General features: G+C 38.3%; 1 protein-coding gene across 4 annotated transcripts in view; it reads right to left on the bottom strand.

The window, feature by feature from the left end:
- LRRC9 (leucine rich repeat containing 9) overlaps window positions 1-15,177 on the bottom strand; it is a 151,214-nt gene that overhangs the window by 103,984 nt on the left and 32,053 nt on the right. For 2 of the 4 annotated variants that reach the window (XM_055097651.2, XM_034937640.4), the window contains exons 9-12: window positions 13,045-13,241; window positions 12,013-12,144; window positions 6,330-6,506; window positions 5,882-5,999 (exon numbers count right to left, since the gene is read on the bottom strand). In XM_055097651.2, coding sequence (XP_054953626.1) covers window positions 5,882-5,999; window positions 6,330-6,506; window positions 12,013-12,144; window positions 13,045-13,241 — 624 coding nt within the window. The remainder of the gene's footprint in view (window positions 1-5,881; window positions 6,000-6,329; window positions 6,507-12,012; window positions 12,145-13,044; window positions 13,242-15,177) is intronic. The other 2 variants (XM_055097652.1, XM_055097653.1) reach the window with 1 other exon arrangement.

The following is a 15,177-nucleotide window of genomic DNA, read 5'->3' as shown; positions in this document are numbered from 1 at the left end:
AAATACAGATCCTGCTCTTAAGAACTAGTAGAAAAACGCACACAAATGGTTACATTTCAGTAAAACAAATGTGTTATAATAAAAATTTTCAGTTGATCACCACTTAACTAACACTTAACCAATTTGCAGGATTAACCAGTATTTTCTGTTTTCTATATAACTCATACTATGATGGCCGTTCAGGGATAAAATGGAACTTTTAAAAAATCGATGTACTTCTACTGTATCCAGTTGTGTTGTATGCTTACCAAGAGTCAGTTAATTTTTTCCCCAAGCTTGTTTATGCCAGTTGTAGTTGTATGAAATTATGCATATTATTTAAAGCTATAAAATAGAAGAGGAGTTGTTTCTTTGAACAATTTTGGAAAATTTAGTAAAACTCAATAGAAGATAATCATTAAAAACTTCTGGCAAGGCATGTGTAGATAAAGCAAATGCAAAAGTTTGGGGTGGTGGGGGGAATCAGACAAACTAGAAGGATTTTTACATTCGAGTTACTTTGCAAGAATCTTTAAGTGCATGCTCAACTTTAAGGAAAACAAAACTAATATGAAACTGGTTATGGCTGATACAAGAAAGACTACTTAGAGTTCCAATTTCATAGTCAAAGGCTTTGGCCCTACACAGAAGATTGACACATGAATGTAAATTTGTATTTTAAGTTATATTAAAGGATTTGTTAAGTAAATCATTTGTTTACAGTTCTCCATTTTAACTGACTTTTTGGATTAACCTGCAAACTAGGTAAAAGGGCACCTACTGTTTGAAAATTCAGGAAAAGCCACACAAAGGAAGAAACCCTTGAGTTGGGACTTAAAGGATCAGTAAGTCTGTTACAGGGAAAAAATGGAAAACAGCATTTCATCAAAGGGAGGTATGAGCTGTACTTAGGAGAATCACAAGTAGACTACATATTTCATTAGGGGCACTTGGCATATTTGGTAATAGGGAGTTAGGTTGAAGATAGATTGTGAGGGTTGTCAGAGGCCTTCAATGCCAGGCAGAGGAATGTGGACATCATCATTATATGTAATGCGAAGCTACTGAAAGTTTCTCATCATGGACACAGTGCAATGTGCACTATGAAAATAATGTTTTAAGAAAGATTAATTTGTACTGTGAAAAATGGAAGAACTAGAGGGCATGACCAAGGGCAGTGTTGCCTATTGGGAAACAATGGCAGAAATTAGAAGGAAAGTTCTAACGGTTGAAAGTGGTGGCAGGCAATGGGATTAGGGAGAGAAATGAAGAGCCACTGGAAAATGATTAGACGTGGGGATAATGGAAAAGGGAGGGTTGAACATAATTCCAAGGCTTTGAACATGTTCAGTGAAGGAAATGACAGTATTGTTATGGAAATCAGGAAAGAAGACCAGGAGAGAGCTGCTTATGAGCAAAAGATTAAAGCCTGGTTTTAAAATAAGAGATGACACAAACAAATGGAAAAACATTCCATGCTCATGGACAGGAAGAATCAATATTGTTAAAATGGCCATACTGCCCAAAGCAATTTATAAAGTCAATGCTATTCCTATCAAACTACCAGTGACATTCTTCACGGAACTAGAAAAAACTATTTTACAACTCAAATGGAACCAAAAGAGAGCCCAAATAGCCAAGCCAATCCTAAGCGAAAAGAATAATGCTGGAGGCATCAAACTGTCCAACTTCAAACTACACTACAGGTCTACAGTAAGAAAACGGCATGGTACTGGCACAAAAACAGACACATAGACCAATGGAACAGAGAATAGAGAGCCTGGAAATAAGGTTGCACACCTACAACCATTTCATTTTCAACAAAGCTGACAAAAACAAGCAATGGGGACAGGAACACCTATTCAATAAATGGTGCTGGGATAACTGACTAGCCATATGCAGAAGATTGAAACTGGGCCCCTTTCTTATACCATATATGAAAAATCAACTCAAGGTGGAGTTAAATGTAAGGACTTAAATGTAAAACCCAAAACTATTGAAACCCTAACACAACATAGGCAATACCATTCTGGACGTAGGAATGGGCAAATACTACATGATGAAGATGTTGAAAGCAATTGCAACAAAAGCAAAAATTGACAAATGGGATCTAAGTAAATTTAAGAGCTTCTGCATAGCAAAAGAAACAACAGAGTAAACAGACAATCTACAGAATGGGAGAAAAATTCTGCAAACTGTGCATCCAACAAAGGTCTAATATCCAGATCTATAAGGAAATTAAACACATTTACAAAAAAAAATCACCCCATTAAAAAGTGGGCAAAGGATATGAACAGACACTTTGCAAAAGAAGACATACATGTGGCCGATAAGCATAAGAAAAAAAGCTCATCATCACTGATCATTAGAGAAATGCAAATCAAAACCACAATGAGACACCATCTTATACCAGTCAGAATGGCTATTATTAAAAAGTCAAAAAATAACAGAGGCTGACAAGGTTGTGGAGAAAAAGGAATGCTTATACATTGTTGATGGAAGTGTAAATTGGTTCAACCATTGTGAAGAACAGTGTGATGATTCCTCAAAGACCTAAAAACAGAACTACCATTTGACCCAGAAATCCCATTACTGGGTATATACCTAAAGGAATATAAATCGTTCTATCATAAAGACACGTGCATACATAGGTTCATTGCAAACTATTCACAACAGCAAAGACATAGAATCAACCTACATGCTCAGACTGGATAAAGAAAATGTGGTACATATACACCATGGAATACTATGCAGCCTTTCCAGGAACATGGATGGAGCTGGAAGCCATTGTCCTTAGCAAACTAACACAGGAACAGAAACCCAAAATACTACATTTTCTCACTAATAAGTGGGAGCTAAATGATGAGAACACATGAACACATAAAGAGGAACAACACATATTGGGGCCTACTGGAGGGAGGGGGTGGGAAGAAGGAGAGGAGCTGCAAAAATAACTAATGGGTACTAGGCTTAATACCTGGGTGACAAAATAATCTGTACAACATACACCCATGACACAAGTTTACCTAATAACAAACCTACACATGTAACCCTGAACTTACAGTTTTAAAAGGCTGGTTTTAGATACACTATATAAGAGAATAAAGTATATTAACTGTGCAGGAATGGCAGCTGTAGGTGGCAGAGCAGAGAGGAAGAGATAGCCTAACTGAAGATGTACATTTTGGAGAAACCATAAGTGAATACGTGATACTCTTTGCGTTTATTGACCAAGTCCTTGATTACAAACAATATTCGATAGGGAATGAACTCAAGCTATGTGAACAGATTTACTCACATACTCTCCCACCCTTATTACTGAACACTTCATCCTGAAGTGATAGAAAGAGATCCTTCCTCTTCCAACTAGAAAGTGGACTTAACCTTAGATATGTTTGCTAGTCAAATAGTTTCTTCTTCCCCACTACGGCCAGCCCTCTGCCTGCAGATACTGCCAACCTTAGCCAAACCTCTTTTCTAAACTGTTTACACAGCTGTCTTTTAAAACAGAGCCCATCTCTTAAACAATGCAGAACATAAATATTTATCCTGACCCATTATGTACACATCATAGCACAGAAATGTAGCTCATCTGATCTTTTACATGCTACACACTGATGTTTCTCCCATTTCTAGGATCTTAACAATGACAGTAATTGATGGTGTGTGAAGAAAAAAGGGAAGATCAGGAGACTTTAACCTGTGGTATTCTCATGTTTAGAAGCAAAATGGGGAACAAAAAGGAAGCGAATAACAATCAGAAAAATAGGAGGATAACAATAGGGTAATATCATGGATGCCAAAGGAGAGTTTCAAAAAGGAGAAGGCAATCAATAGTGTCAAATGTTTCAGACAATTGTAAAAATTCAAAAATAAAAATATTTAAAACTTTCAAAATAAAATATCAAAATATCAAAATAAAATATCAAAAACTTTCTTGGTGCCAGGCATTGGTCCAAGAGATTTTTTTTTGGCAAATCTTAATAAAATATCTTATTTAATCTAATACGTCCAAAATACTATCATGTCAACATGTACCTAATATAAAAATTATAGTGTTTTTTTTCCATACTCAGTCTTTAAAAACTGGTGCTTGTTTTAAACTTTCAGCATACTCAATTTGGACTAGCCACATTTCAAATGCTTAATAGTTACATGTGGGTGGTGGCTACTCTTTTGGACAGAGCAGCACAGAGAGCTGTGGGAGAATTAAAGGAGATGGTTCATCTCTTTTAGGAGATGCAGAAGATAAAGTACTCAGCACAGAGAGCTGTTGGAGAATTAAAGGAGATGGTTCATCTCTTTTAGGAGATGCAGAAGATAAAGTACTCAGCACAGGGGCTGGTAGGTGGAAAACACAGAAGTGTTAGCCTCATCCTTCCCTTACCCTCTCCCGATAATGGTTCATAGTTCTCTGGACCGAATGTGAGCAATTCACTCTGCCTTGTAAAACCCTGAATTCCTCACCTCCTTCTTACTTCTCCATAAAGTACAATGAGGGCACTCTCACCACCACCCTGCAGTGACAGTACCAACCTCTATGGCCTGAGCTGCTGCAATAGCTCCCCCACATAGTGCCTTGTCATCTGCTTCTACTCCCACCAACCCCATTCTCCATTGAGTGGATGGAATGCTTTTTTGGGGAGGTGATATTTTTATTGTGGCAAAATATACATAAGATAGAATGTACCATTTTAGCCATTTTCCAGCATACAATTCAGTGGCATTAGGTACATTCACGTTGTTGTGCAACCATCGCCACCATCCATTTCCAGAACTTTTTCATTATTCCAAACTGAAACTCTGTACCCATTAAACAGTAACTCCCTACCTCCTCCTCTCCCAGAGCCTTTGGTAACCTCTATTCTACTTTCTCTCTGAATTTTCCTATTCTAGGTACTTCACATACATGGAATCATACAATATTTTTCCATTTTTGTCTGGCTTATTATTTCTCTAGCATAATGTTTCCAAGGTTCTTCCATGTTGTAGGAAGTTTCAGAATTTCATTTCTTTTTATGGCTGAATAGCATTCCATTGTATGTATATTCCACTTTTGTTTATCCATTCATCTGTTGATGCATATTTGCATTGTTTCTAGTTTTTTTGGCTATTTGAATAGTGATGTCATGAACACTGGTGTACCAATATCCAAGAAATTTTTAATGCATTATCTCACTAAATCCTAACAACAACTCTGCAAAATAGATATTATTATTATCTTCATTTTACAGATAGGAAGAAACAGATTAACAGAGAGGTGAAGTCACATAGCTGGTGAGGAGTGAAATTGGGATCCAAATGCAGGAATATTATCATTTTATATGTGTCATGATGTGAAAAAGGTTGGGAAGCGCTGCTCTACACCAGTGTGCTACAGCTGCCTTGTCAAGATGGTGGAGGTCTGAGAAAGATTGGTTGGATACTTGGGGCATCAGAAGTGACCAATGATAAAGCAAGATCAACAGCAAGATGGGGATAGTGAAGTAGAGAATAAAGAAGTGGTAGCAGTAAAAGGAAAGCAATAGCTAGAAAGTACAGTGGAGTTAAGTGACTGAACTGCTTCAAGGTGAAGACTCTGGAGAGTTTACAACAGATTAAAGATTTATAACCAATTTAAAAAGCAGATTTCAAAACCATCAACAAAAGGAACACAACATAAAAATAAGATGCCTAGAAGTTAGATTAAGTAGGGTCAGGCAGTAGTAATTAATGGGCTTACTTTGGTATAATCCAAAGAGGAAAGATGCTATACTTTCCATGATAACACTAAGCTTTTTGTGAAACAGTAGTAGAAGTTTACTATAAATATGGATAAAAGGATTGGGAAATCATGCTTAACCAGTGGCAGAGCTCCACTTGCTAGGAAGAAAGCATTATTCTAAATGACATTTTATGCTACCTTGCTTGTTTCACTGTCTTTGAATCCTTTTTCAAGTATTTGTAGAAGATGCTTTTTCTTCACTGAAACTTCAGGATCAAAAACATAAAAAAGGCATTCCAGCATCCTTCGGTAGCTCCTTAAGAATAATTGAAACAGAAAAAGTTTGAGGATTGATTTCACAAAAGCTTAGCCATAGATAAGATAACCATATTTCCTGCCAGGGATATTTGTCATTGACATGCAATGTTCTAGTGTCATTATTAATAGCTCCCCTGCCTTCAACCTCAAAAACAGGCTCAATGTGGATAAATTATGAGGTCATCCTGGCCATGGGAGATGCATAAAAAGGAAACATTTACTAACAAGGTATATGTATATTTTTAATGCTGTAAACTTTTAAAATAGAAATTTTACAAATACAGTCACACTTTTGTAAAGTTGTTCCATAAAGAATTCAGCTTCTTACTCTGAATCATGCATATCTTCATTCTCCAAAAACTTTTGAAATTTCTTTTCGAATTTTAGTCTCAGAATACGGTTGTTAACTTTAATGATGCGTTTTACTTTTATTCCTGTAATACCGTATGTTCTGAAGTCCCAGGCACAAAAACGTGACAGAATTAATTCATAGCAGAAATTAAACCTACGTGGGAATACATACAGAATATACTTGAAGAAAATAATAGATTTTCCTTAAAATGTTTAAGAACAGAAAACTACATGTGATAAAAGTTATAGCTCATATTTTGTGTTTTTTGCTAAAGATACAGTAATCATATAGTGGCTCCGTTTATTCATTCATTTATTGCACATTTGTTCTGCCTGGAAGACAGGTTGGTTGAGCAATCTTCACTTTCTGAAACACTTTCTTAGCTTCAGGGAAACTTCATATGCCTTCCTCTTATTGGCTGCTCTTTCATAGTTTTCTTTGCTGGGTCTTCTCAGACAGACTTTTAGATGTTGAACTGCCCAGGGATCAGCCTTTGGCCTTCCTCTTGCTTCCATGAACACTCTCCCTAGATGATTTCACGTGGTTCCTTGGCTTTATATACATCCTGATAAATTACAACATTTTATTTCTAGTCTTGATCTCTACTCAACTTAGCTGGTTATACCCAGACTTGAATATCCAACTACCTACTTGGTATGTCCATCTGCATGTTAAACAGGTGACTCCAACCTAACATAACTAACACTGCACCCCAAACCTGCTCCTCTGAGTATTTTCCATCTCAGTATATGGCACCACCATTTAACTGATAGCTTAAGTCAAAACCGTAGGAATAATCCTCTCCTTTCTTCCTCACCAGTATCTTTTTTTTTTTTTTTTTTTTGAGACGGAGTCTCGCTCTGTCGCTCAGGCTAGAGTGCAGGGGCGCCATCTCCACTCACTGCAACCTCCGCCTCCCGGGTTCACGCCATTCTCCTGCCTCAGCTTCCCGAGTAGCTGGGACTACAGGCGCCCGCCATCACGCCCGGCTAATTTTTTGTGTTTTTAATACAGACGGGGTTTCACCGTGTTAGCCAGGATGGTCTCAATCTCCTGACCTCGTGATCCGCCCACCTCGGCCTCCCAAAGTGCTGGGATTACAGGCGTGAGCCACCGCGCCCGGCCCCAGTATCTAATTCTTTAGCAAGTCCGCCTGGCTCTACATCTAAAATCCATCCTGAATGTGATCATGTTTCATCATCACCACTGTTACCATCCTAATCCAAATCACCACGATCTCTCATTGGACTACTGAAATAACTTACTGACAATGAATACGGATGTGAAAGAGGCATTGTCTGCTCTAATGAAGCCTAAACAAGTAAAGCCAGAAATAAAATTTCTAAACTGAAAAAGGCTCTGAAGAGAAGCTTGGGGTAAGGAATGCAAAGGGGACCTACTTAAGATAGGGCCTTGGGGACGACCTTTCAGAGACGTTAAGATATTTGATCTGAAAATTGGAGGAGGAGGAGCAGGGGCCAGCTGTGTGAAAATAACACTGAAGTGCTTGTTTGCTCTCTGCGGCCCTCACCTGGCCATACGCATAAAATTCCGGTCCTGTCTAGCACAGAACCTAGATTAAGATGAGATTGAAAAACGGATCATTTTGAGAAGGAAGTAAATGGTCTTATAAGGAATACATTTGCCTTTAATGAAAGATCTAGGTCCTCACCTACATAATCAACCAGGGTCTGAAATGGGTGTGAGCTTCCTGATGGGTAGTCTCTCCTTGAGCCTAATAGCTGAGCTCCTAACTTAGGGCATCTATATTTCTCAGAAGCAAATACTTAATCAATGCAGCCAGGATCTTATAAATTACTTCTCCCTTAGAGTTGAAAGGAGAGCTGCCTAAACCAAACTAATCCCAGAGGAGCTCGCAGTCTGGTAGAGGAGACAGATATGAATAGTGTTGCAATCAAGCATGATGCCTGCTAACCAGTTTAGAGTACCTACAAAACAGCCACATTAGCATCTGAGGTGGGGAAGCTACTGCCCCTCCTATAGAGGGATCATTTGCTGGGCCTAAATCTGTCAAATTTCCCCTAAGTAACATGTCCTGGAAGCTTTCTGCACTCTGATAGAAACTAGGGCTGTAGGCGTTTTAGATAAAGTTTTTGCTATATAGTGGATATTGGGCTTGAGGCATCTCATGAATGGGTGGAAGGAATGAATAAACAATACCTAGCTCCTAGGCTGGTCCCCCAGGAAGGCAGGAGCTATGAAGTGTGATTTTTTCATGGAGATTTTATGTTGCCCAGGAATTCAGCAGCTGAGCAATGATGAAGTAAGTGTGAGGTATGCGAAAGCATTCTGGGTGAAGGAAGCAGAACAAACAAAACCACTTATGTGGTGGAGTACTGTGTTTGCTTCAAGAGCAGTGCGGTACACAGTTCAGCTGACTTTAAAAGAGTTGAACAGAAGTTATGATAGTCTAAAACTATACAGTGGAGAACATTGATCCTTTGCTGTAGGTGAAGAGTCTGCCAATAAAACAAAATAAAAGCCTTTGCAGCCATTTGTTACCTTCCAAATTACATTCAGACTCTTCACCTACAGTAGAGGATTCAATATTCTCCACTGTATGGTCTCTAAACTAATCATAACTCCTGTTCAAATCCTTTAGAGTCAGCTGAACTGTGTACCTTACCCTCATTCATTCAGTGGTACTTGAAGGTATAAACATTCACAATGATATATATCAATGACTAATATATTCAGTTACACAGAAAGATGCCTACACATTTTGTTAATATACAATAATGTGCTCATTTAGCAAATGTAGGCTACACACGTTTTTAAATGTTTGAAGCTTAATGTAATCTATTAAAATATACTTTATAATCCTATATAAAGGTTTAATAAATACTTTTACAGGCTTACTGACTTAAATCAACAGTTTCAAAGCCCTGTAAAACAGAAAGTTTCTGCTTAGGTAGCTCCTTGAGATAGTATAGCATGAAATCTTTATAAAGAGGCAGATTAATTACTGAAAGTCATTATATACACCAAAGCAAAACTGTTGTGTATCTATAAAGTGATATGGAAGCTTCAACTAGTAAATATGTACTGGGCTATTAATCCAGTCCCATGCTAGATGTTATGTCTTATAAGACACAAAACATCATATCTTCCCCAAAGGAACTTACAGAGTCACTTATATATTGTTTTGTGGTATCTTAAAGGTGTTTTTTTTTTTTAGTTGTAAATACACTGTATCTATGACCAGGTTGACAGCTTCTCAGGCACAAGGACAGCATCTTTTATGCTTTGGAGTCCCTACTTGATAAATGTTGTATGATGTCAATGGGTAACTCAATTGGCAACACATCGGTAAATAATACAAATCTATAATAATAAAGGTATAGTAGCAACAATCCACTCAACTAGCATGTCTCTATAAAATAAGTTTTTTTAAACTGGAAAATATAATAATTTTATTTCATAAAAGAAATGAAGCTAAGAGATAATGACATACAATTAGAAACATGCAGTGTTTTGTTGTTGTTAAAGACATAAAGATAATTTTAACAGAAAATCTTTCAGTCCTAGTTCTACTGAAATACTTTTTATTTAAATACTGAATCCTTAGCCTTAAAAATATTAATAGGAGAAGTCAGTGTTTAAATAAAACAACTAGAAATGTAGCATAGCAATTTAAAGCACTTAGTAGTTATTTCTTAACATACATAAAAGATCAGAGGAAAAGTAGCCAAGCTTGCAGTATGCTAAAACTAAAAAACAGTACTTTAAATTCTGCTAACATATATTTGATATATTCCTTAAAACAAATCAAGGTTACTCTTATTAAAACCAAGTAAACAGGTTAATGCTAATCAAAATCCATCAAAGCTATCTAATTTACTATCAGGCTGACATAGTTATCTAAATGGCTTTTTGGTCATTTTGCTTTTACATTTTTTTTTCACTAATCCACTTGTTGCAAAGAGTTTCCTCTGCAATAATTTAAAAAGAAACAAATAATTTTTAAAAATCCTGTTTGGAGCTGGGCACAGTGGCTCATGCCTGTGATCTCAGCACTTTGGGAGGCCGAGGTGGGAAGATCACTTGAGGCCAGGAGTTTGAGACCAGCCTGGCCAACATGGCAAAACCCCGTCTCCACTAGAAATACAAAAATTAGTGGGTGTGGTGGCATGCACCTATAATCTCAGCTACTCGGGAGTCTGAGGCAGGAGAATCGCTTGAACCTGGGAGGCAGAGGTTGCAGTAAGCTGAGATCGGGCCACTGCACTCCAGTCTCGGGGACACAGTGAGACTCTATCTCAAAAAAAAAAAATCCTGTTTAGGTTGAGTGAATATAAATGTGCACCCAGTAGAGACACACCATTCAGTTTTTGCACTTCAAAAATCAAGGCCTTTACTTGTTTACATGGGAGCTGGATGAACACCTTTTATATCTTTGTATATAAAAATCAAAAAATGTGGTTAAGCAAACAGTAGTAACTGCTGGGCAAATGGATGTACTAATACAAAGGAAAGTATTTTCAAAGGCCTCTTTTTCCCTTGCGAAGAGCTTCTTACACTTTTCCATCAGAGTTCTCCCAAGACCTTTGAGAAGCTTTTACTCACAGAGGTGAGAAAAAAGCCATGTCTAATAGAAATCAGGGGACTTGGTTTAAAGTAACCCATAACAATAACAGTTTTTTTTTTCTAAAAAGTTAGTGTAAGTTTTACATTCTACACTATAAAAATTAGTATTTATTTTGACATTGACTTCAAGTAAAATCATGCTCCAGGGTTATGTGCCAAGTCCATTCTATAGTTTGACATGTCTCCTGGTGTATTTCCATGTACCCAGTTCCTATTGTGTGGCTCTAGAGCAATCTTTCTCTGTTTCACAGGCTCTTCAGTTCTGAAAAAATGACTCAGAAATGTGAAAGTGATACTTAACAATCTTTTTCTTCAAGACTTTTTTTAAGGGTAATTTGAAATTGTGCCCCTCTAATTGAAGCAACACAACCACTTCCTAGTATCTACTAGTAGGCCTTGGTTCTAAAGCCTGGCTGTCTGCTTTCTGCTTGATTCTGGTGTCTCTCCATTTTTGTTGATACAAGCTTTTGACCTGAATTCCTGGTATAAGCATATACTTTATGCTAACATGTAGTGTTCGTGTGCACCCTGACTGTAGCTATCTCTAAACAGTGGGTTCCACTCTGACCACAGACCTACAGAAGATTTGCTAGACAGTCTCCTCCCATGTTGGCAACCTGCTGTTGCCAATCCTGCTTTGGCATTCCTGCTCTGTTCCAGTTTCTCAACCAATATTCAGAATCATGCACTATATCCAGTCAGGAAACAAACAGTATAAACATATTTAAAAAATTAAAACTTGGTTATAAACTTTTTTTTCTAAATTATATTCTGCTCTTGGGCTAAGAAAAATTGGGTAAAGAGCAATGATAAACCATTAGGATGTCTTCAAGGTTGGCTCACGGTAATGGCATAAACAGAAATGTATAGGTGGAAAGTAGGTAATTTTCAGTTTTCAATAGATGCCTGCCAATTTTCAATAGATGAATATTCTGCATGAGAAATGTTTCAAAAATGGGACATTTTAAGATTTTATAAGTTGATATTCTGGTTGATGATCCTAAGTACTTAAGTTATTTTTAAAGCTATACTAAATTTCTAACAGATTTACCAGTCATCAGATCGAGTGCCTTCTTCAAAATGGAAATTTCCCACAGTCTCTAACTCAATTAACAAAAGTGGGATCAATAAGCCATGACTTTTCTTCTTTTGTTTTACTTCAATATGATAAATTGCTTCAATTCTATTGGAGAGAAAAATACATACAGCTATTAGAATGATCTAAAAATCACAACATTAAAATTTATGATATATTTTTTTTTAACTGATGTTAAAACACAAGGCTTCCTTTCAATGGATAAAGAAAGCTTGGTGTTAACAGTTAAACCATGTCAAAGACATTCTATTTTTGGCAATTAAAATCACCTTTAATTTTGCTGCTCTCAGAATATGTGAAGGCTAGAAGACTATCCTTGCTCTACCACTTACAGCTTTCAGATCTCAGACATGTCACTTGGACTTTTTATGCCTCAGTTTTCTCAGTAAAATGGCAATATTCATAGTCCTTATTCCTAAAATGGTTGTTTTGAGAGTTACATACAAAATACATGTACAGATCTTAGCAAAGAGTCTGGCACAAAGTAAAAACCCAATATATGTTACTATTATTGTTAGCATTATCACAGGGCACACTAATTTATCCACTTAGTGCCTTAGTAAATAAAAAAATTCACAGTCCTTGCTAAGCCTTCTTGCTTTACATTTCTAATTGATAACTGAGCCTGAACTTGTTTCTACTGTGTTTGGGCTTTGCCAGGTCTCATCTATTTGGTGAGTTTATCCACCAGCAGAGGCTCCATTGTTTTTAGTTTGCAGACACTAGAGCAGTGATAGGACAGGAAGCCACTGGGGGGAAGCTTACTGTTCCTAATTAAGAACTGCCTCTGCAAAAAACTGTAAGCCAGCTTTTATCCCATGATGCTTATATGTACTAGGAACTAGTACTAAGAATATATTTCATGCTTTACTTCATACTGTAATTGTTCATACTCCTGAAGAAGGGAACTAGGGTCAACTGATGGCCCAAAACATTCTGATTCTCTCCGTTTCAGATCAGAACAACTAGATAATTAATTAAACATACTCATCTAGTTTTTTGTTCCAGAATGTTACCCTTTCATTCAAGGCATTTAGTTTGGTCAATATCTTCTGTTGAAGACTTGGTTCTTCAGTGACAGTTTCACAACTCTTCAGTGTTTCAGGATCAGTTACTTTACTGTTATTGGATCCATCACTGTGCCCTTTGCCCGAGCCCTTGAGTTCAGCCAGTTCTCGTTCCAACTGTGGAAAACAATGTGTCAGAGAGCAAAATAAAAATAAAACATGGTCTAGGCAAAGTCGGAATTCAGATGTTAAGTTTTAATGGGATCTATTAAACAAATGTCTAATTTAAATGAACAAAGTGGAAATCTAGGTAATAAACAGGCCAGATGTCATAAAAACATGCCAAACATGTGATTTCAAGCTGGGTGCAAATTCAGTCAGCCAGTTTTTCTTGACCAAGTGCCGACCTTAACCACTTCATACAGGGCAGTCTCCCAGTTGAAAATAAGCAAAGCAACAGATTTTCAAATATTTTTAATAAGTTCGCCTCTATTAAAGCCAAAGTAAAATTAAAATAAATACTGATTTTAGTACAAATATTTAAAATTCAAATAATGTAATTTTTAACACACATGCTTTTCAATTTTTCAGTATTTTTCACCACTTTGGTGTTCTGGAAAAAAATAACTATTAAAATTACACAAAAGCATATATATAGGGGTGCACATTTTTCCTTTTGTCTTAGTCTCTTACATGACTCAGCACAGCACTGGTCTTAAGATTTTGTTATTTTGGGGTTTTTAAATTTATCATAATGAACTTTTTGCATTAATTTGGATATTTAAAAAATGTTGCATTGAATATTATTTATCTTGATTACTTAAGGTTTTTGGGTACTCCCTTAAATTCTGGGCCCACAGCAAGAACCTCTTTTGTCTAACTCTAATCTCAGCCTTATGTAATTTAAAGATAAATTGTACTGAGGAGGGGCCAAGATGGCTGAATAGAAACATCTCTGGTCTTAAGCTTCCAGTGAGACCAATGCAGAAGGTGGGTGATTACTGCATTTCCAACTGAGGTACCCTGTTCGTCTCAGTGAGACTGGTTAGACAGTGGGTCCAACCCACAGAGGGTGAGCAGAAGCAGGGTGGGGTGTCACATCACCCAGGAAGTGCAAGGAGCAGGGACCTCCCTCCCCCAGCCAAGGTAAGCTGTGAGGGACTGTGCTACCCAGCAGGGTTACTATGCTTTTCCCACCGTTTTTGCAATCTGCAGATCAGGAGATTCCCTTGTGTGCCTATACCACCAGGGCTCTGTGTTTCAAGCACAAAACTGGGCGGCTGTTTGGGCAGACACTGAGCTAGCTGCAGGAGTATTTTTTCGTACCCTAGGGTAACCTGGAACCCCAGCGAGAGAGAACCTTTCACTCCCCTGCAAAGCGGACTGAAGCCAGGGAGCCAAGTGGTCTTGCTCAGCGGGTCCCACTCCCACAGAGCCCAGCAAGCTAAGAACCACCAGCTTGAAATTCTCGCTGCCAGCACAGCAGTCTGAAGTCGACCTGGGTCGATTGAGTTTGGTTGGGGCAGGGGTGTCCACCATTACTGAGGCTTTAGTAGGTGGTTTTTCCCTGACAGTGCTAAGGAGGTTGGGAGGTCTGGGCTGGGTGGCAAAGCGGCTGTGGTCAGACTGCTTCTCTAGATTCCTCCTCACTGGGCAGGGCATCTCTGAAGGAAAGGTAACAGCCCCAGTAAGGGGTTTACACACAAAACCCCCACTTCCCTGGGACAGAGCACCCGGTGGAAGGGGTAGCTGTGGGCACAGCTGCAGCAGATTTAATCGTTCCTGCCTGCCAGCTCTGAAGAGAGCAGCTAATCCTGACAAGAGGGATTCGCCCAGCACAGTGCACCAGCTCTGCTAAGGGACAGACTGCCTGCTCAAGTGGGTTCCTGACCCCCGTGCCTCCTGACTGGGAGACACACCCCAACAGGGGTCGACAGACACCTCATACAGGAGAGCTCTGGTTGGCATCAGGCCAGTGCTCCTTCAGGATGAAGCTTCCAGAGGAAGGAGCAGGCAGCAATCTTTGCTATTCTGCAGCCTCCAATGCTGATACCCAAGTGAACAGGGTCTGGAGTTGACCTCCAGCAAACTGCAGCAGACCTGCAGAAGAGGG

The sequence above is a fragment of the Pan paniscus genome, chromosome 15 (assembly GCF_029289425.2).
Source record: "Pan paniscus chromosome 15, NHGRI_mPanPan1-v2.0_pri, whole genome shotgun sequence".
NCBI lineage: Eukaryota > Metazoa > Chordata > Mammalia > Primates > Hominidae > Pan > Pan paniscus.
Note: the sequence above shows the minus strand (reverse complement) of the source record. Positions and strands in the feature narration are given on the sequence as shown.